The sequence below is a fragment of the Micropterus salmoides genome, unplaced genomic scaffold (assembly GCF_014851395.1).
Source record: "Micropterus salmoides isolate LMB-PRFRI ecotype aquatic unplaced genomic scaffold, ASM1485139v1 Ms_hic_scaffold_17, whole genome shotgun sequence".
Lineage (NCBI taxonomy): Eukaryota > Metazoa > Chordata > Actinopteri > Centrarchiformes > Centrarchidae > Micropterus > Micropterus salmoides.
This window is the reverse complement of record NW_024040817.1, coordinates 21,472,991-21,494,919: the sequence shown is the minus strand read 5'-3', so window position 1 is coordinate 21,494,919 and position 21,929 is coordinate 21,472,991. Positions and strand designations below refer to the sequence as shown.

Below are 21,929 nucleotides of genomic sequence, written 5' to 3'. Positions count from 1 at the left end.
TCCAAATCACAGAAATTTATTTGGATGCAAAAGCTGTATTATGCAAGGAAAAGCAACATCAGAAGATGCATATTTACAAGAAACAATGCACGTTAGTAATCACACATTGGCATGGACAGTGTCAACAGAAATTTACTGTACATTAAAATTGGATGTACCATTGAAAAGAAAAAATGGGCAAGGTAAATGAGGATGTGGCTGTGCTTCCACAATAGGAAGATGTTTAAGTCAATGATGATATGTAAATGATCAGCCAAACTAGAACCAAAATACAGTGACACACCTTCACTGGTGTCATTAAAACATGAAAGCACTTAAGTCACTGAGTAGTGTGTTTTGGAACATTGGACATGCTTTATTTCAGAACTTTTCACAATTTATTTAAACATCTCACATATACAAAATAGGTACAATAGACTTTGTGGTGTCATTTTTTGAGAGAGAGAGAGAGAGGCCGCCTAAAAACCATTCAGAATTGGGTGAAATATGTGCTGTCAGTATGAACACTCTGTGTGGGGTTTGAAGAGTAGAAAAAGCCTGAGCAAAAAACCAAAACAAAAAAAACCTTCTAGACAAAACAAAAAAAAAGAACAAAACCAAATCAAACAAAAACAAGAACCAGACATCAGGTTTAGGAACATTCCACCTGCTTAAAGTGGGGGAGTATCAGGGGATGAATGCAAGACTCCTCACAGGTCAATACAAAGTAATACAGTAACAAAGTGGTTTGCTCCACAGTTGCATCTTAGCACCATAGATCTCTGCTTCAAGTAACTGAGCACCTTCCGATACGGGACAAAGCTTGAAGCATTAGAAGTCTTAACATCTCTGTTGTGGACCCAGGTTTTGTCAATAGTATTTTCTTTAGGTACAGGCATGAGGTAGTTTAAACCTTTTTTTCATGGAAATTGTGGTTTTAAACCTCCTCCTTGGAAGATATACAAAGACCACAAAGTGATGCATACTTTCAGCGTTTTTATTACACTTCTTTTATTTTTTACAAAAGGATGACATGATGTCCCACAACAAGGTGTTTTCCCGCGTCCCTTTGGGTTGGCTGTATTAATTTGCATTGCACAAACGCTCCGCTCAGTCCGTTCAGTCCTCTCAGATAGTTGCCCATCTTAAGCAAGTGGATGCGCAGAGAGAAATCAGCATTCAGTATAAAAAAACAACACAGAAAGAAGGGCAGAGATTTTGTTTTTTTCGTTCTTTCTCTCTTTTTTGGTGTTAATTTATCATGAGTCTATTTATTTGAAACAGACTGGGCCAATGTCCAAACCAAACTCCTGTTCAGCTCCACCAATGTCCAAAGGTGCAATGTCGAGGATGGGGAGGCGAGATGGTTTATTTGTTCTGTACTCAATCACTGTCTTGCTCCATTCACCAGTGTGTCTCTGTAGGTGTAAGGAAAGAAAAGGAGAGACCTCATTTTAGAATAGTGGCAAAATAATACAAATCATACAGCTGCAAGGCAAATTAGAGTTGTCTTAAGACACCAAAATTGCACCAAATTTAGCAGTTTATAAACAGAATAATTTCTTTCTCAAGAGGAAGAATGAAACTGAAGCCAAGAAGGTAACTGTAAAGACCAAAGCAAAGAGTGACTCACAGTGCAGCCATCCTCCAGCACGGAGAAGGTGAAGCGGCTGTTGCCCTCTGCCCTCAGCTCCACATCGTTGGAGCCCTGGAGCACCACAGCCTTCTTCAGGTTGCCGCTCTCGCCATCCATGTAGGCAACGCTGTTCTTGCAGTGGTAGGTGATGTTCTGGGTAGCCTGGTTGGACAGCAGGCGCATGAAGGCGAGCTGGGTGGCCATGCTCTGGGGGCTGAGGGTCTCATCGTTGTAGGTAAACTGCATGGAGGACAGAAGGACAGTCGATATTTCAAATACAGAAAATATTACATTTGTTATTTCCTGGTCTTGTGTGCTTGTGTGGTGTATGTCTCCTCTGAGTGGACGCTCACCTCAGTACCACCGTTGATGGTCTCTCCGAACCAGACGTGCTTTTTGCTCTCGGTGCTTCTGTACCAGTTCTTCTGGGCGATGCTCTCAGGGTGGGCATAGATGCAGGTCTCACGGGTGGTGAAGTCGCAGAAGACCTTGATGGCATCATTAGAGCAACCCTGGTTGGGGTCAATCCAGTAGAATCCTACAGGACAGGAAAAGTGTCATATTGATGGAAAGATAGTTTTTTTACTCTTAAGACATGAGCTCCAAAATACATCTAAACCTTACTAAAGGGGTATATCAGATTAAGTTGAACTTACCGCTGCTCCACTCGGGGTGGCTGAGCTTGATGTCACGGCAGGTGCGGGCTGGGTTCTTCCTGGATCCCTCAGGGGTGAGCAGGTTCTCAATCTGAGTGTTGAGCGACTTGATGGTGGCATCGACCTCGTAGTCCTTGGCTCTCAGAGCGGGCTGATCAGCTCTGTACTCATCATATCCAGAAACATCATATCCACCACCAGCGGGGCCGGGAGGTCCGGGCAGACCGGGAGATCCAGGAGGACCCTGATGGGGATAAGAGAGTGGATTGATATGTAAATCAAAGTTGCAGTTGGATCCCTTTGCATGTACAATGGAGCTAAACGGTCTGTTTAACAAAATGACTAAATTCTGTATGTGCTTACAGCAGGTCCAACGTATCCAGGAGGTCCACGAGCACCAGGAGAACCAATAGTACCATGGGAACCAGCTCTGCCGTCCTTACCAGGGGGTCCATGGGGTCCAGCAGGTCCCTGAAGAGGAAATTACCATATGACACAGTTGAATATTTGCATTTTTTTGAAAATCACATACAACTGTAAATTACAGTGTCTTCTGTGTTTGGTGCTTTAGTGATCATGAGAAGAACAAAATACATTTATCAATGTGACCTTTAGAAGTCTTATCAGGTACACTGTTCTGAATGTGGTTTATCATATTATTATGAACCTTGTCTGCTGTGGTATCTACCCTACTGACCTAAAAGCAAAATGTGCAAGTGTTGGATTCATGACATGGCTCCTCTCTGAATACCAGTGAAACAAGACTACCACTGGTGTATTGTGGGTTATTAGAATTCCACTCACTCTGGGTCCAGCGGGTCCAGCAGGTCCAGCAGGTCCACTGTCACCAGAAGGTCCCTGTGTAGAGATAAAGTGCATCATTGAACGACATTGTCGTGACAGTGTTAAAAATACTTTCTCTATATGCAGTGTTAACATCGACCCGGCGATGCATTTGGAGTCCATGTGTATTCTATGAACATCAGCAGGCGTAGCTGTACTGTACGTTTACATATTTGTTTGTGTGCATTATGATGGTGTGCTGTCACTCACAGAAGGTCCAGGCATTCCCTGGAGACCAGCATGTCCACGCAGACCCTTCATGCCTCTCTCTCCCTTTTCTCCAGCAACTCCCTTCTCACCACGGGGTCCAGCAGGTCCCTATGACACACACACACACGCAGCACACAGCAAGAAACATCATGTCACTAGAATAGGATACAATTTTCATGCAGACATGAAAACGTTGCAATGTGCAATGGATGTGGAACATTTGTGCATATTCTGCTATTTCTATGACTATTGAATTTTGTGGACTTACAGCGGCACCTCTAGCTCCAGCGGGGCCAGCAGGTCCAGCGGGACCAGAGGAGCCCTATAAAGGAAAGAAAGAATAAAGTGATTTGTGAAGCAACCACCTGTTTGTAGAAGTTGTAAATGGCAATGAAAATAATCTGTCTGGCTGGATTGCTGTTTATACTAACAGGCTCTCCACGGTTTCCAGGTCTGCCAGCAGCTCCAGTGGGTCCAGAAGGTCCGGGGGCACCAGCAAGTCCCATGGAACCAGCAGGTCCAGGCTCACCACGGTCTCCCTAAACATGGTGAAAAAAGGGCCGATGCAGGTCAGAGAACATAATGTGTGAATACAAACATGCTTGAAGGTGTATGCAAGGGCATTACCTTGAATCCAGCAGCACCAGGACGACCAGGGGGTCCATCGTTACCAGGGTTACCCTGTAGATGGCAAATATTTAAGATTTTTGTTGTATCTTTATATCAGGCTATTGTGTCAGGTTGTTATGTGTCCATGGACTAGTCTTCAAATTAGCTGTTTTTGTATATCTACCAAAAAATTATACATACATTTACAGCAAGTCACATTTAAAAATACTCATTAAACTACTTGCTCAGCCCTTACCTCACGTCCAGCCTCTCCCTGGGGTCCGGTCATACCAGGCAGGCCAATGTTTCCAGGGGGACCACGGGCTCCAGGTGGACCAGGAGGTCCAACTCTACCAGGCTCTCCCTGTGATAGGATGCAGAAAAATATCACTGGGTCAAATACAGGCAAAGACTGTAGAATGCTAGCAAAGGTGCATGTTTTCACTCAAACCAGCCTGCAAAATGGGCATGGTGATTAAAAATGCTAACTATCCACACATTTACAACATATCACTGTCTCAGGAGAGGATTCTCACCTGCTTCAAGACAGCCACCATCATTCCTGTACCTAAAAAGTCTGCAGTGTCTAGTCTGAACGACATCCCAGCTAGCCTGGACCCTCACCAGTTTGCTTTCAGAACCAACAGATCCACAGTGGATGTCATCTCCACTGCCCTCTACTCAGCCCTCACACCCCTTGAGAAAAACAACACCTATATCAGAATGCTGTTTGTGGATTTCAGATCAGTATTCAACACAATCTCCCCCATGAAACTGATCAGCACTCTGGGCTTGAGTGCCACACTCTGCAACTGGATATTGGACTTCCTCACAAACAGACACCAGTCAGTTCTGATTGGTAGGCACATCTACACTCTAGTGATCAACATCAAAGCCCCCCAGCGCTGTGTGCTCAGCCCCCTACTGTTCACGCTTGTACACCCAAGACTGCTTCTCCCGACAAGGAGAGAACTCTGTTGAGAAGTATGCTGACGACACCACCATCATCGGCCGTATTTTTAACAGTGACAAAACTTCACAGCAAAACTAAGGAGCTGATCGTTGATTTCAGGAAACAGGAGATAAAAACACACACTCCTGTCTACATCAGTGGAGCTGAGGTGGAGCAGGTGAACAGTATCAAGTTCCTGGGAATCATCATCACAGAGAACCTGTCATGGTCATCTCACATCTCCATGCTGGTGAAGAAAGCTCAGAAACGACTGTATTTCTTGAGGAAGCTTAAGAAGGCCAAATTCCCGTGCCATGTTCTTGTCAGCTTTTACAGAGGAGCGATAGAAAGCACCCTGACTGGAGACATCACTAACTGGCATGGGATGTGCATGGCCCAGGATTGGAGGGCTCTGCAGCGGGTGATTAAAACTGCTCAGAAGATCATTGGTACCCATCTCCCGAGCATCAGTGATATTGGTGAGGTGAGGTGCCTACGCAGAGCCCAAAGGACACTAAAGGACAGTACCCACCCAGAATGATAAAATAAAAATGGTTCTGAGCTGGTCATAGTACAGGTGAATCTTTTCGCGGTACTATCAGTATTCATTTGTACTTACCAAACCACCAGCCCCACCAGGAGAACCACGATCTCCTCTAGCACCAGGCAGACCAACAAATCCCTGAAGTCCAAGAGGACCACTGGTTCCAGGAGCACCGGGAGGACCCTAAACATGAACAAGCCACATATCAATGCACTGAGGATAGGGATCTATGGATCATAAAACTGAGATGTTATATTTATTTTTTAATTTTCGTTGTTTGTTTTTTTTTTAAATCTCAGTATTTCATAGTCTCATAATTTTAAAAGAGCTATAACTTACAGGGGGACCAGACTCTCCTGGGGATCCCTTCTCTCCAGCTGGACCAGGAGGTCCAACCATACCCTGCTCTCCAGAAGGACCACTGGGACCAGGATCACCACGGAGACCACGAGGACCATCTTTACCAGGGGGACCAGCAAGGCCAGGGGGTCCAACAATACCCTGAGAGGGGAAAAGGACGAGAGTGGGTGTCAAATGTGTGTGTGTGTGTTTGTGTGTGTGTATGTGTGTGTGTGTGTGTTTGGGGGAGTGGGGTGTGAGGGTATGTATATGAGTGTGTGCATGCTTACTAATTATTGTAATTATAAATCAATACTCACAGCGGGACCAGCAGCACCAACTCTGCCAGCAGCACCGGGGAAACCAGTCAGACCCTGACATCGGAAACACACACGATCAAAAGTTATAAATACATCAAAGAACAGATAGAACACAAAATGTTCAACTACACTATCTTGAACTTTTGACATTTCAAAAGGGATGGCTTTGTAGCAGTGAGTTGAGGTTTAAGGTCTAGTAAAGAGAACAGCTACTGCCTGCAATCTGTGGATACAGCTGCAGGAAAAAACCTCTTCATGGTGCTTGTTGTGGAAATCTGACAGTTACTTAAGAAATAGGATAGGAAAAAGTCTATAGTTGTTCTTTGAATATCTAATTTGGTAAAAATACTAGCTAAATAAATTGGCTCATTAGATGTTTGATTTTAATTTCCACATGCTCTGGTAGCTTTTACTTGTTTGAAAGGGCTGAAGTGAGTGTGTGTGTGGTTGGTACATGTTCATGCAACAGTGATTAAATCTGTGTTTAAGTATGCTGTCATGTTTTTATGGCTCTTACATGCTCAAGGCTGCAATAATTGTAAGCAGGAGGAATCATTTTTTATGCTTCAATACTCACAGCAGGGCCGTTATCTCCACGACTGCCAGCAGGTCCAGGAGCACCAGCAGGACCCTAAATAAACAAACGAAGAAATCAGACACCATACCATATTAGCAGAAAAATAATCCAGTATCCATAATCCATTATAATAATCCATTAATTTAATGGCACTTTTCGTGGCGCTCAAGGTCACGTTACATCACATAAGATCAGTCATCTGTCTGTCAACAAAAGATATGCAATAAGCTCAGCAATGAGTTGAATATTGTTATTGAATTATAATAAGTAGTAGTAGTAGTAGCAGTAGATAAAGAAGTGCATTACTCATACCTCATCTGAGTTTATAAACTACAATCCTACATTTTATTCCAGAATGGGTTACAATAATCTGAATGCAAACCTATAGCTAAACTATGGTAGTACAGCAGTATCTGAAATTACTCATGATGTCATGCCAAGGTAAATGCTCTCACTATATGTATATATAAATATTCTCATCCATTTTTATCCTGCTTCGTATCTGGTTAACTTCCTGCTGCTTCCCAAATCACATCAGGCCTATCCCAGTTACATTACATTTCCCCAATGGCAATTCAAATGTGTGTGTCCAGTGTAAATGGTACTAACAGCAGGTCCAGACTGTCCAGCAGGTCCAGCAGGGCCAGCGGGGCCAACTTCTCCCTTTACTCCAGCAGGTCCACGCTCTCCTCTAGCTCCGGGCTGACCATCAGCGCCCTGTAGGGAGGAAGAGTAATGGGGCTGCGTCAGTATATGGGCAATTGTGTGTATGTTGATTTGTGAGAGAGTGGACAGGACAGGATTTGTGTTTGCAAGGTTGGCTGTTGGCTTACAGGGGGTCCGGCAAATCCGGGAGCTCCAGCAGGTCCGACTTCTCCACGCTCTCCCTGTGGACAAGAAGCAGTCGGTCAGAAAGACTGTTTATACTGTTGTCTAAAGGTCTTCATCTAATTTTAATATCAATAGGTCATTCAGGGTGAACATGGTAAAACTTACAGAGGGTCCACGAGGTCCAGCAGGGCCAGCAGGTCCGAAGGAACCACTCTCACCCTGGACGAGAGAACAGTGAGTGCTTAATTAACACATGGGAAATCTTTTGTCAGCATCAGCATTGTTTTAAATGTACTATGTTGACGTTTGTAGAGTATGCTCTACATATTGTACAGTATACTAACAGTAGTAGATTTATTCAAATAAATTTTTTTTTTTAAATTTTTTTTGTCAGCAGCTAACATGTTTGAAAACTTGATGAGCTGATGTGAATGCTGCAAGATGAAATATTTTTGGCTTTTCTTTATTATGCCATGTAATGCAAATGTAGTGTCATTGTTTTCATTGTATTTCTTCCTCTGTCAGTTGCCTACATAAGCCAACATACAATAAACAGCAAATGTATCAACGTTGTCCATTGGTGTGATTTTATAAAATAGCCATCAGGTGGCAGTGTTGAGGTTCTCGATCCAGATATAATTTTACAGTAATATAATCAGAATTTTCTCTGACAGAGAAGTGGGATGTTCAGGGATATGGTTTTGGGTTGGTCAGCCAAGAGATCATTTCTTACATTGATTTGATCTCAACAACACATCTAGTTGTCGGCCATCTTGAATAGTGCAGGAGGCGGCCATTTTTTAAATTGTAACAAAGCTCCATAACATTAATTAATCTGTGTTACGGTGTATGTCCTAAAAACCTCCATTCTAATGGTTTTTATTTGTTAAATAACACCACATATCAGCTACTTACCTTATCACCATTGGCTCCGGTGGGTCCGGGGGGTCCAGCGGGTCCAGGCATACCCTAGAAATATAGAGGAGAAGACACTAAGACCAAGGCTCTGGTTGCTAATGGAGTGAATGGCTACGATTTTTATATGAAATGCCTCAAGAAGAATTAGAGAGCTTCAACTTACACGGGAACCATCTCTGCCAGCATTGCCGTCGGGTCCTCTGTGTCCAGCCTCTCCCTATAGGAGTGAGAGGAAGATGGTGAGGGATAGAGAAGAAATACATTCTCATTATTGAGCTTATTTTAAGGTAATAAAATCCTGCTTTATTAGCATTGATATGTGGAACTTACCTTCTCTCCCTTGCCTCCAGGGGCACCAGCTGCTCCACGCTCACCTGGCATGCCACCTGGTCCCTGATGTCCAGGACCACCAGCAGCTCCAGCAGCGCCAGGCTCTCCCTGGAAACAGACATGACAAATTATGGTTATGTTTTGTATAAAACACACATGCTTCTATAAATACATTGTCTCACATATTAGCCTGGCAGTGATATTTTTTATACTTAAAAGAGCAAATAAATAAACCATGTACCTCTACCCGCTGCACTAAAGCATATCATTTATTCAGCATTGATCTGATGTCAGTAAACTCTGCCACCATTTCTGTGCTCAGCATTTTCATCTATAACCCTTGCTTGTTACAGTGTCCCTGACTGGGCACAGCCATGGCATCATCTTACCTTGCCACCATCGGTTCCAGGGGCTCCAGAGGGTCCACGGGGTCCCATTGATCCCTGAGGTCCACTAGCTCCAGCAGCACCAGGGTTACCACGCTCGCCCTGGAGGAACATGCCGAGGGAGTCAGTCTAATGTCTTTTGCTACTCGGGTATTCTAACTATTGTCATGGTTTTAGGATCATATTAAAATGCAGAAAATTAGCGAGGCTACTAGAAAATAATTTGTTGCAAATAGACCCGGAATCTGAGGAAGGCTCCATAGTAGTGTGAACTAATAACACTGCATGTGCTCTGGGAAACAAAGGCATGGACAGGTGAACTTACTTTGCCACCGGCAGGTCCAGAAGCTCCCTGGTCTCCTGGGATACCCTGTAGAGAAACAAATGGAGAGTTAGACATGTGCAGCTTATTCTACAATGTCTGTGGTTTGACTCTACAACATAGGAGTTTATGTGTGTGTGTTTGTGTGTTACTTACTCTGTCTCCGGGCTTGCCAGCCTCTCCAGCAGCTCCAGCGGGACCAGGCAGACCCTGAAAAAATATCAAGCCGCAAAATCAGGACCAATGGACTCATCAGACACTGCTATCTAAAAATCATATGTTTTCTGGTGTAATAAAACCTCTCAGGAAAATAGGTAGTATGGCTACTAACATGGAATTTTCTCTGATTAGTGCTTTTGAACATGATGTTTGAATATTTTTTACAATGAGTAAGGAATTTGCCTCTGACTGTACTCACTGCTGCATACACAATATGATAGATGCAACAAACTTCATTTGGCTGTACAGGAGGTTTCTGCTACTGGGTGTTTTGTATTCTTACATTGAATGGCAACCAGAAATCACAACATTTGCCTGAAGGGCAGTAAAAAGATGTACCGATGAACTCCCTGGGAAAATTTGCTCTAAATTGCTGGTTTGTAAAGAGTCAGATGATGGATCCAAACCTGGAAGCCAGGAGCTCCAGCAGGTCCCTGCTCTCCCTTCTCACCAGCACCTCCCTGTAGTGAGAAAGAGAGAAGACAAATGTTAAAAACGGCATTTGTAGTTATAGTAACAAAACCATATAAAAAACTTTACTGAAAAACTTATTTGTTGGAGAAAAGGGGAAACTACCCTTAACAGAGGGTGATATGAAAGCTGTACATTAGGGTACTTACAGCAAGTCCAGCGGGGCCAGTGGCTCCATTGTTGCCATCAGGTCCAGGGGCTCCCTAAAGACAAAGGCAGGAACATGATGGTGTGTTATAACAAGTGACAAATCATTTGGTTAAAATGTTCAAAACTTTTTATCATTGAGTTACAGTGGAATATGCAGAAACACTTACTCTCAGTCCAGTAGGGCCAGTGCCTCCCTTGTCTCCAGGCTTACCAGGCTCGCCCTGAAGGAGGTCAAAGGCAGGTTAAGCATAGGTTATAATAAACTTGGAAAACAAAAAAGGAACATTCCAATTACTAATTTTCCAGTCTTGGCTTTATTCCACTTACAGAAGGTCCTTTGGGTCCGGGGAAGCCAATGTTTCCAGGCTGGCCTCTAGGTCCAGTTGGGCCGGGAGGTCCAGAGCGGCCGTCTTGTCCAGCAGGACCCTGGAGGAGGAAACAGAAAGTACAGCAGGAAGACATTTAATTGCATTTATATGAGCAAGTACAATCATAAACAGTACAGACTGAGGGCAGAGGAATTGTATATGTAGTGAAGCAAAATTTGGGAAGATAATTAACAATAAATTCTGCTTCAGTGTAATTTTTTTTAGATTTACTCACAGCAGGTCCCTCCTTTCCTGGGGGTCCAGAGCTTCCGGGGCTTCCTGGGAGACCCTGTAGGGAAAAAAAATTAAGTCAGTCATTAACATGTGTATTGTCATTCATTTGTACTATTTCAGTTGACCCCTCCGGCCATCTACAATCTTGAATAATCCACAAAAGGCAAAAATTAACATCACTGAACAGCCTTGTACCAAAACCATTACAGCACTACTGCACCAAGCTAAATCAGCTATTCCCTCTCAGTTGTCTCTGTGATGTACTAGACTCAGAGACCTCACAGAGATCAGATCCCTCTGCCACAGTTCAAACCACTTACCCTGAGACCAGCTGCACCAGGCTCACCAGCGCGGCCAGCATCTCCAGGGGGTCCACGAGGTCCGGCCGAGCCGGTAGCACCACGGGCGCCAGGCATACCCTACAAGAAGGAGATGATCAGTGTAATTAAATGTAGATTTGAGCTATTAAATTGCATGTTGTTGAATGACGTTTGTTCATTGAATACTTACAATTGGGCCAGTTCTTCCCTCCGCACCAGGCATACCACGGCCGCCAGGAGCGCCCTAAAGGAGACCCACAGGCATTATTCACATAATAAAACCTCTGGATGTGGATCTGTTTGGGTACAGTACAACCCTATCAGAGACACCGGTCTGGTACTCACTCTAGCTCCACGGCTGCCAGCAGGTCCAGTAGCACCAAGCTCACCAGTGGATCCTCTCTTGCCCTCCTCACCCTGAGATCCAGGGGGTCCTTGAGGTCCGGCGTTGCCCTGAGGAAGGCAACAGAGAAGTTGAAGGGCAATAGCCATAAGTGGTGTACATGAAGGTCTCAAGATTCAGTTTGGTTGAATCTAAAGAACAGGATCAGGATATGAACTTACAGGCTCTCCTTTGGGACCAGAGTCTCCCTTAATACCCTGAGCACCGGGATCTCCCTAAAACAGACAACCAGACTCAATTAATGAAAAGAACAATCATCTGTGTACAATTAATGTGAAGGTTGTGTATGCGTTGTGTGTACATCTGCATGCTTCCAAGTGGATTGTTTGTATGTATGTATGTTTTTTGTGGATGTTCGTGTGTGTTCATTAGTTGTGTACTTACAGAGAGACCTCTCTGTCCAGTAGAACCCTGAGGGCCCTGGGGTCCAGGTCCTCCTCTTGGTCCGGGGAATCCAGGAGCTCCAGCAACACCAGGGGTGCCCTAAATAACAGCCATGATGGACAGATTCACTTGAAACATTGCCTTTATTTGATGTCTTCACCATGTCACCATGTTGAATATAATATAATAAATAATATAATATAATATAATATAATATAATATAATATATAATAAATAATAAATAATATAATATAATATAATATAATATAATATAATATAATATAATATAATATAATAATATATATAATAATAATAATATATTAAGTATGCTCTGATGGTACAACTTCAGTACTTACAGCTGCTCCCTTGGCTCCATTCAGACCATTAGCACCAGGGTTACCCTAAAGGGGAAGAACAAAAAATTACGGAATCTTATCACAACAAATATAAAATTCAGACTGAAAAATCCATTGCTACAGAATTGATAATATTGGACATTTTGAAAGAATAAACAAGTCAAATACAAGCAATCAGTCAAGGGACAAGTGCATGTTTAGCTGTGACTCTGCCTGCAAAGACACTCATTTAATCATAATTCAGTATAAATGTCAGCATTTGTATTTGATGGAGTTTTGGGATGGATTGATCCAGTCTGGAACAACACAGCAATCAAGACTAGACCAAGGACTACTCTACTAGGACTAGGACTAGAACTTTGATTTCTCTAAAACAGGTCGCAAGTGACACAAAGGTGTCTCAATGGAAAAATCTTTGTATACTTACAGCGGGACCAACGGGGCCAACAACGCCATTAGGACCAGGCTCTCCTCTAGGTCCCTGAGCTCCAGAGGGGCCAGTAGCTCCAGCGGGTCCAACCTCTCCCTGTCAACGACAAAAAATGCATCCACAATCAAATAATGAAAGGCAATCAAAAGTAAATTCATTAATACCTGCAGGCTGATAATATTGTGAGGAAAGCAGCATTGGCAAGAAACAATATACTGATATTTCATGTGTTGGTATGTATTTAAGTTATCAGGTAATTGTTTAAATGTTTAAAATGTAGGACGTAGTCTCAAATTACGGAGGCTGTTACCTGTATGAACTATTCCCCTGGGGATATTATACAAGAAGCTATTAGGATGGTGAATGTTGATGGATGCTGACACAGAGATCAGGCGCTTATACCGTATGTTAATGGGAAATGACACCTTTTTGTGATCCTAAACATGGTGAATATGTTGCCAAAGGACAGGGAATGCCACTGGAAGTGATGTCCCACTTACCTTGGGTCCGGGGCCACCGGGGAAACCTGGGGGACCAGCGGCACCAAGGGGACCCTAGGCAGAAAAGCAGCAGACATGACATTAGGATGTGTACTGTAGGTCAAAGTTCACACTAAGGTCAAAGTTAATCAACAATAATCAGCATTTAGTGGCATAATTGTTCCTTTGCCTGATACAAGGTGTTATATTACACATCGATATTTACACATATCAGACACCAATAGGGCTGGACAATAAAACAATAACAATAATTAATGTGATATAATGTTTTTCAATAACAATATAACAAATGTTCAATAAATATTCAATAAATATTTGATTTTATTCACTTGATTCATACAAAAATTAGGACTTCATTTTTTTATTAAGATGTTTCTTTTGTTGAGGAATAGGACTGAAAAAAATCAGCCTTTACGCTCGAAAGAAATAACAATTTGATTCTTATCGTGATAATTATTGATTTTGAAAGAAATGAAACTTTTTATCGTGATATCATTTTTAGCCATATGATCCAGCCTTAGATAGCCATCATGTATATATATATCTGGATAGGTATCTTAATGATACCAGCCTCTTGAGTTTAATGGTCACAAAAGGGATTCTTTTTACCATCAGAAAAGGATTTAATACTCACAGCAGGGCCGGCGGGTCCAACATTGCCATCAGCACCACGAGCACCAGCGGGGCCAGCAGGGCCAGCACGACCTCTCTCACCAGGCATACCACGAGCTCCCTAAAGGGAGGATGCACAAAAAACAATTGATGAATTATTAACAATTGAAATGAGGAAAATTAGTAACACATGTGGATTAATGGTCAATTAATGGAATTGGAATGGAATTCGTGCTCGACAAAAGGTGAGCACGAATATAGGATTTATTTTTCTAAGTGAGATGGGCTGGTTACTAAGGTTTTGTGTGTAAATGGTGAATCTTGACTCAATCAAAAACTTACAGCCAGTCCAGGACTTCCAGAAGATCCATGGGCACCAGGTTCTCCCTATAGGAGAGACAAGAGGTTCATGAGATATCTGGAGTGAAGTGATTCAAGGTAACAGGTTAACAGGTAAAATTTGAACAGAAATTTGATTGTAACAAGTGAGGATAAAATTCCTGACAAAGTCTGTTTCATTATTACAAATTCCACTTACACCAGAGAAACTATCCTATCTGAAATATAGGCACTTTGCAGAAACTACAATATATTGATAGGTTCCTCAATCAAGAGCAAACTAAGTGACTAACATCTACTGGACACACATTATTAGAAATAAGTAGGCTGAAAGCAACATTAAAACAGCCCTCAGATCCGACATGAAATTAATGTACTCAAGTGGAACATTTGTTCAGTGCAGTCATGAGGAAAGTGCCCTTCTTACCTTGGCACCAGCAGCACCAGGCTCTCCCTTGCGTCCATCCAGACCAGTGTAACCCTGAAACACAGAGAGAAAGTGATAATGAAAGATGCTAGTATAGGCTAACAGGTATCACATGGCTGTGGGATATGTAAAGGGTAACACAGATGATAACATTTAATTGAATGTGAACTTTGGCACTGTTATTACTACCCCTACTGTTGGTGCTAAAATGTGCTACTCCAGAATCAGGCAGACAAAAGAAGAGATTGGGGACAAAGGTAGGAGATGGGGATCCTCGTTAGATAAATCCGATTATCAAAGAAGTGTGTATAATGTGTTTAAACAAGACACATGCTGACCACTGTGAGGTTTATGAATTTTATACAAGACATCCAAAGCCTCACGTGAAATATTAAGGAAGCTTGTCTATCTTCAGGAAGTTTACCGTCTGGCTCTGGTTTATACAAAAGACAATTTCTAATACCTAATAGCCATGATGTGGCTTCACAGATGACATTTTACATGTGAAATTATCACACAACATGGACTAAGAATCTTAGATTGCCACCATTAGGCTCTTTCTGATTTCTAGTTTGCTCCTCAGGAGACAGGGATGTTAGCTCAGCACAGGTGAAGCTAGTTTCTCGGCCGCTTGCTTTAAGATAGTTCAGGTGATTACCACAAGGCAACGTTCAGGTCAAGCAGAGGAAAAGATCAACACTCACTCTGTGTCCCTTCATTCCTGGAAGTCCAGGGGTTCCGGGGAATCCACGAGCGCCCTACAATTCAAAACAATGATTTATGTTACTAAGACATACTGCGTTTAAACTTCAGATGTCTGTTTGTGGTTCATTGTCCTTGTTTTGGAGCAAATCTCTCACCTGTGGGCCAGGGACACCTCTGTCTCCAGGCTTACCAGGTCTGCCATTGTTACCCTGTGAGACAACAAAACGGATGTTAGCATTTGACATTTTAGCTGCAAAGGACCTCTACAACAACAACAGTCAGAAGGAAATAAAATGACAACACTTGTGAACAAAAGAAAACACAAATGCATACGTACGTCCTCTCCAGCTTTGCCAGGGGGTCCAGGGGGTCCACGAGCACCAATGGGGCCCTTAGAAAAAAGGACATTTAAGATCTCAACAACGACAAGGACTTTTAAGATGGTGGCATCACATGGGTGTGTCTGATCCCAAAGTAATTCTAATAACGTGGTAATTTGAAGAAATGTGAATATTTTAAAGGATAATCTTACAGTCTGTCCGGGCTCTCCGGGCTCACCAGCGTGTCCGGTGTGTCCCTGAGGTCCCTGTTGAATGATAACAGGCAGAGCTAATTAGACACCATAGCAACAGCAAATTGCATTTTGAGGTTACGGGTATGAGTAGTTGGTCAAGTTTGATCAGATCACTCCATAGTTTAAATTTCCAGTGGTGTGTGTGAACTTACAGGGGGTCCAGGAGGTCCGGGAGGGCCTCTGGGTCCTGGTAAACCCTGAAAAGAAGAAAGTTAATAGTTAATTATTCATATCATTGAGTATCCTACCTAAAATAATTGACAGCTTAGATCCAGTCTCTATCTATTGAAATAAAGGTAGAAGAATAGTGCTGTGGGTAAACATCTGTAATGGCCTTAGTGTGTATACATGTGAAAGAGAGGGGCCCTTACTGGGGGTCCAGGGCCGGGATCAGGAGCTTTTGCACCATCATACTGAGCAGCAAAGTTCTGTTAAACAGAATGAAAACACAGATTAATTAGTCATAATGACAAATGTTTAACAATATATCAGGACAAGCAGAGCTTTTAGTGTTTCCAGTAGTCCAAACTGATAATCAGCCATGAAAGAAATACTTCTACGACTTACCATAAACCAAAAAATTGATGCTTGTTTGCACCTGTAAACTGATTTACTGTTCATTCAAAATTCAACTTGGCGCCCTATATTTTTTAGGGTTTGAAAACAATTTTAATAGTAGATTCAAATAGTTATCTAGGTGTGTACCGTTCTATTTGTTGGCCATGGCGTTAAATGGGTAAAGGACAAAAGGTCAAAGGTCATGGGGCATCATTAATAAGATTCAATACTGTATTGTGACATAACATAGTTGATAAGAATTTGATTTGATGAGCTCACAAAAAACAAAAAACAAAAAGTGTGACACAGCAGCAAAGGCGATTATGAACACTGTAGCCTAGTGCCGCACAGAATCACAGCCTGTAACCCTGAATGAGATGAATGTGGGTCAAATTCATTCAAACTGACATATTTTTATGATTTTTCTGCACAGTTTGAACCAGGAGAAATACTGGAAGTCAAATCACAGCTAGGAACATTTTTTGGACCACTTTTGGAGATAAACACTGCAAAGACAAGCAACTTATTATTTAAGTATAGATAATGGACTTACTCCTCCAAGTCCAGGGGGACCAGGGGGGCCAGGGGGGCCAGGGAGTCCGGGTTTGCCATCTTTTCCATTTGGGCCTTGAGGACCCTGTAAAACACAGATTTTATAGTGAGTAAACACTGTTACTGACTGAACAGCTGCTGATAAGATGCCGTCTTATGATTCCAACATTATTCTATTGCATAAATAAACAGAAACATTAGTACATAGATACATAGATGAAATTGTGTTATTACAAGACATGATAAGCAGAAAAAAATACCAATTAAAAAATCAATTGGCAATAAAATAAATGACGTCAATATTTTATGACGTCATATTTTAATACCATATGCATTCACATAAGAACTAGGCCTATGACTGATGTAAACAAAGGGGTGTGGCCTACTGGGATTAGAAGGTCAAATGACGTCAACAAACACTGTGCCAAAGATGCATCAAATATATGCCACATTAAATACTTAAATTATATATTCAGTAACAGTTCGAATCAGAGGAAGCAGAGTTTCAAGTCAGCTTACCCTGTCACCTCGAGGTCCTTTGTCTCCTCTGGGACCCTGCAGCGGAAAAATCACTCAGTCAAACCAAAACAAAGAGCAGATGTCTGCTTTAGCAACATGTCAGCTCTTAACGATTCCTCCAGCAAAGCATGCCACTGCGTCTAATCTAAACCATTCTAAATCTAACTAAAAGCAACCTTACAGTGAGAGGACAAGCAAGTTAAAAGACATTTCAGTGATTAGACCACACACCATGAAGATGCCCTCTTTCCTTTCCAATCTAAGCTATACATTATGTCTGATATGCCACACTGTAGGTGCTAAATGACACATAAGAACAACAGTATGTGCTCACCTTGAGTCTTCCCTAAATAAAAGAGAAAATAAATAAATTTAAGATTTATTTATTCAGTCTTTTCAGGGTCTCTCCGGTCATTTAACGTGTAGGCTATACCGAAACATTCGGCTTCCTTAATCTTTGGCATAAGCGAGATGATGAGTGGCAGCTAAGCATGCAAAATATGATGTGATACTGTCAAAATGGTGGATAAAACATGCTCATGCAGGAATTAAAATGAAAACACACGCAGAGCAACGTGCATATGATCTGTATGATCAACAGAAGCACAGAGATGCTAAAAGAAGCCACACAATGAACCCAAACCAGACCCTCTTACAACCTCTTAGCACTAACAGCATGTTAGTTCCCGGAACAAATGAAGTTCTGAAATGTTACCAGAACCACACAGTGTATACTGCACCTTTAAAACATTAAAATGCTGCAAACACCATGCTGATAGGTATTTCATTTTAGGCAATCTCAATTATGAGCAGGATCATTTAGGCAAACACTCAACAGGTTCTGTTTGGTTACTCTCTTTCCGTTAGAGGGGCTTCCACTAGTTGATAGCAATTCAATTATTTTCTGTCTTTTTTTTATTTGAGCTATACTTAACTGGTCTGAGATCAGCTTATGTAAATTGTAAATCCAAATCAAGGCGCAGAGGAAGATTCCAAACTGACCCAAAGCCAGCTGTTAGGGGCAAAACTCCCTCTGCCCCTTTCTGCTTCCCCTCAGAAAGGATCCTTTGTACCAGGCCCCATGGGTGCCTCAGAGCTGCGGTTTTAGCTTTCATTGACACAAACTTTAACCAATAGGACCCTCACCTATTCATGGACAGGAAGGGAGAGAGGACTGCAAGAAATAATTTGAAATGCTCTGCCCTCGTTGAGATTGCCCAAATGGTCAAGACCAGCTGAGAGGGCTCCTTTTTCATGGAATATTTCACAGTGTTTGGTGGAAAAGAAGGCACAGTGACAAGGTAAAGCTATCTTTAAGAAATGTAATGATCTCATGCACATGTACTAACCGAGGCTGTGGTGTTGGAGAGATGAGGAGGAGGAAGAGGGAGAAGAGGAGGGTGGGGACAGAAGAGGAAAGACTCCGTTAGAACATGACAAGCATTTTTAGAGCAAAACAGTCACCTGAAAAAACAAACAATGTTATTTCCATCTGGCTACAAATCTTTTTAATTGCATCAACCTCTTAAGGGTTGTATTTCCCTTTGCACGAGAGCAAGTCTATAAAAGTGTACACACTGGACAAGGGGTAACCACACTATGCAGAAACAAGACTGAATGCATAATAACCACGTTAAAGTCTAGTAATCCCATGTTGAGTCTTTTTCTGTGTTCTGATGTGTGTAACCTTCATAGAGGGCATAAACAATGCAGAGTTTGGGAATGTCAGAATACAACTACACTTATCACCTGTATCTCCAAATGTGGAATAAATGCTCCATTCATGTCTAAAACAATTAGCCTTCCCACAGTATTTATATGCTAACAGTCTGCTTGCTATAGTCTCGGCCCATGTCTAAAAGTGTAGCTGAGGGCCATGTCCGCATGGTGAACTTCTTCTAATTGTCTAACTCTGTAACGAATGTGAATTTGAGTGCTCAGTAGCATTCCAGATATTATTAAGGATGCGGCTGCTAACAGGCCTGAACAGGTAGTTTATGCCCTTGGGACAGGAATAGTTGGCCCGCTGCTGCAAAGAAAATAAAAACTACAGCATTTGTGTAGGGAAATATATGACATCTCTTATTGATGCTGTTATGATTTCTGCAGCAATATTATTAAAAGGTGCATTTTCGCCCTATTAGATTAAATTCTACTATCAAAAATGGTAAAATAGTTTGGATTTAGATTATCTGGTGACTGTATGCTTCATTCGTGGCCGATGTTGGCATCTCTCATCTTTGTTGCAGGTGGACATCAGCTGCCCTTTCTGAATCTAGACCAGCTGGTCATGGCTGGGTTTGGCTCAGCTGGGACCTCCCAATGACCTCTAACACCTCATGTCCAATCTAGACCACAAGGCGGCGCACTTGGACATTCAAAGTCATGTAAGACTATTTATCTACCCATATTATATTAAAGAAAAAGTTGCCAAGAAGCTTCAACTTCAATGCATGTATTGTAACCTAATCTTTTAAATTCTCTTGTGACCTAAATTATGATCATTCACGCAGTAAACTGTGCCTGTGGAGAACGTTGTATACACGGTTATTTGGTTTAACAAAATATAAAATTAGCATAGCATTTAGTCTTACATCTACTTAAGCTTTGATAAGCAGAGATGTCTCTCTTTAAAGGGGAGAAAATCTTATTGGTGCCATGTAGATGTTTGCACCCATGGCCACAAGGGGGAGACATTGCAGTTTCCTATTATGAAGCTTCATTCCCTGGACATCTCGATGGAACAATATGTACAACGCCCCACACAGTTTTTCATCCTATGTCTAAGAGAAAATTCACATTAAGCCTATTTTCCGTTTAACTCCACATGCATTTAGTTTTGAAAAGACACTAGGCCGACTACTTTAGAGGTCTCTTTCAAAGCGAGAAAACTTTTTTTTCCAGGAGAGCAACTTCTCCCTCTCGGAAACTAATCAAATCATAATAATTGTATCCTTGGAAAAAAAAGTGAAGAATCCTCTGCATAGGCTCAATCCAATCCAATTTTATTCAGCAGTGCTTTGATCTGTCTTCAGGTTGACCTTGATGTAAGTCCCAACAAAAACCAAGCGCAAGATCCTCAAGCAGTGGGACCGAGAAAAAATATCCATCACAGAAAAAGAGCAGATATTCAAACTTACATTGACATGATGCTAGGTATGAAGTTACTGCAAGCAGCAACAGAATCCGGGTATCCACAAAGCTGAGCATGTCTAAATAGACATGCAGACTCCTTGTGCTGCTGAGCCCTTGTTATTGAACAACCTTCAGGCAGGCATACAGTTGTGGTGACACGAGTAACTCCAAACTTTGCACAAACCTGCTGCCGTGATGCTAGAATAATAAAGTTCTAACAGGCCTATTTATATGGCAGGAGGGTCCCTGGTCTGCGTGTCAAAAGTCAGCCCACCGGCCAATGGGAGAGGAGAAACCCAATCTGACTCCCATCCCTCTCCAGCTCAGACTCAGTCATGTGGTGCTGCATCTCCCAGCCTCCTCTCCACCAGAAACCGTTTGGCAAAGCTTTGGCGATGATGACGAGTGCAACGTTTTAATTAGATCCATTCTTTTTGAGGACGTGGACAGCGTCGACGTTTAAAAGGGAGTAGAAGGCCTACGTTTCCCCCCTCTTTGACGGGTTGCACTGAATCCGGAGTGTCTGTACTGAGATATGCGCGCAGGGCAGCCGCATTTTAGTTTAGGTTTGTGCGTAAAATGTGCCCGTTTTGGTGGGCATCAACTGGCACCGAGAGGGCCTGGGTCTTCACTTCGTTGGATTTCATGGGGGAAAATAAGTTTAAGAGATATTATAGGATTATCTATTAAATCGATGTTGAACTATTGGAGTTTCATTTGACTAGATGTTTAGTGTGCCGTTTTACGCACGATTTTTAAAAAAACCCTCACATCTCAGCCTATTTTGCTATTGTTTTGAAGGTCATTATAGTGACACCTGGGCTTTATTGCGACCACCACCAATAATCCCCCTTGCAGCCAAGCAGGTTTTGTGTCATATTTTATTTTGTCCACACGAGTGCAAACCACACGCAGCAAGCCTTTACTAAAGAATTCATTCCGTGTTGAAATAAAATTGTTTCTGTTCATACATCTGAAGCTTTCCCTAACACTTTTAAACTCTTACGATCAGCTAAAATTGTATGGAATAAATATAAACAAAAAGCACTGAAGTGTTCACTCAGTTTTTCACTTACACACTGCTGGAGCTTTACACCACAAAGGACAGGTGTGAAGGAGCGTTTCAACCTCTCTCTCTCTCTCTCTGAGCAGCTCTTACCTGCCCACATGACCAGACATGTCATCTACTTTACTACCACTCCAGCAACACTCAGCATGGCC

At 42.2% G+C, this 21,929-nt stretch overlaps 1 protein-coding gene across 2 annotated transcripts; it reads right to left on the bottom strand.

The window, feature by feature from the left end:
* col1a2 (collagen, type I, alpha 2) lies at window positions 1–20,910 on the bottom strand. Of its 2 annotated transcripts, XM_038724496.1 has the most exons (51): window positions 20,714–20,910; window positions 18,923–18,927; window positions 17,908–17,919; window positions 17,574–17,609; window positions 17,056–17,139; window positions 16,316–16,372; window positions 16,097–16,141; window positions 15,903–15,956; window positions 15,708–15,761; window positions 15,526–15,579; window positions 15,370–15,423; window positions 14,666–14,719; window positions 14,242–14,286; window positions 13,922–14,020; window positions 13,288–13,341; window positions 12,785–12,883; window positions 12,358–12,402; window positions 12,002–12,100; window positions 11,779–11,832; window positions 11,560–11,667; window positions 11,405–11,458; window positions 11,215–11,313; window positions 10,896–10,949; window positions 10,620–10,718; window positions 10,460–10,513; window positions 10,292–10,345; window positions 10,079–10,132; window positions 9,609–9,662; window positions 9,456–9,500; window positions 9,134–9,232; window positions 8,745–8,852; window positions 8,578–8,631; window positions 8,412–8,465; window positions 7,662–7,715; window positions 7,499–7,552; window positions 7,275–7,382; window positions 6,666–6,719; window positions 6,089–6,142; window positions 5,769–5,930; window positions 5,505–5,612; window positions 4,190–4,297; window positions 3,952–4,005; window positions 3,756–3,863; window positions 3,593–3,646; window positions 3,325–3,432; window positions 3,076–3,129; window positions 2,635–2,742; window positions 2,272–2,515; window positions 1,969–2,153; window positions 1,613–1,855; window positions 1–1,397 (listed from the first exon to the last, which is right to left on the bottom strand). In XM_038724496.1, exons 1-51 carry the CDS (start codon window positions 20,781–20,783, stop codon window positions 1,251–1,253), a joined length of 4,071 nt encoding a protein of 1,356 aa, XP_038580424.1. In that variant the 5' UTR covers window positions 20,784–20,910; the 3' UTR covers window positions 1–1,250. The 2 variants fall into 2 exon arrangements, with proteins under 2 accessions (XP_038580424.1, XP_038580425.1); XM_038724497.1 differs by lacking the exon at window positions 17,908–17,919 and having other exon boundaries at window positions 20,714–20,909.
* Window positions 20,911–21,929: the final 1,019 nt, after the last annotated feature.

Bases quoted from the DNA above. Each gene is read 5' to 3' on its own strand.
- col1a2 (XM_038724496.1), bottom strand. From the start codon at position 20,783: ATGCTCAGCTTTGTGGATACCCGGATTCTGTTGCTGCTTGCAGTAACT. The intron at 12,403-12,784 runs GTAAGTATACAA...CTTCCCCTTTAG, and splicing joins TTGGCCCCGTTGGTCCCGCT to GGTAACCCTGGTGCTAATGG. The intron at 2,516-2,634 runs GTAAGCACATAC...TATCCCCATCAG, and splicing joins CTGGATACGTTGGACCTGCT to GGTCCTCCTGGATCTCCCGG.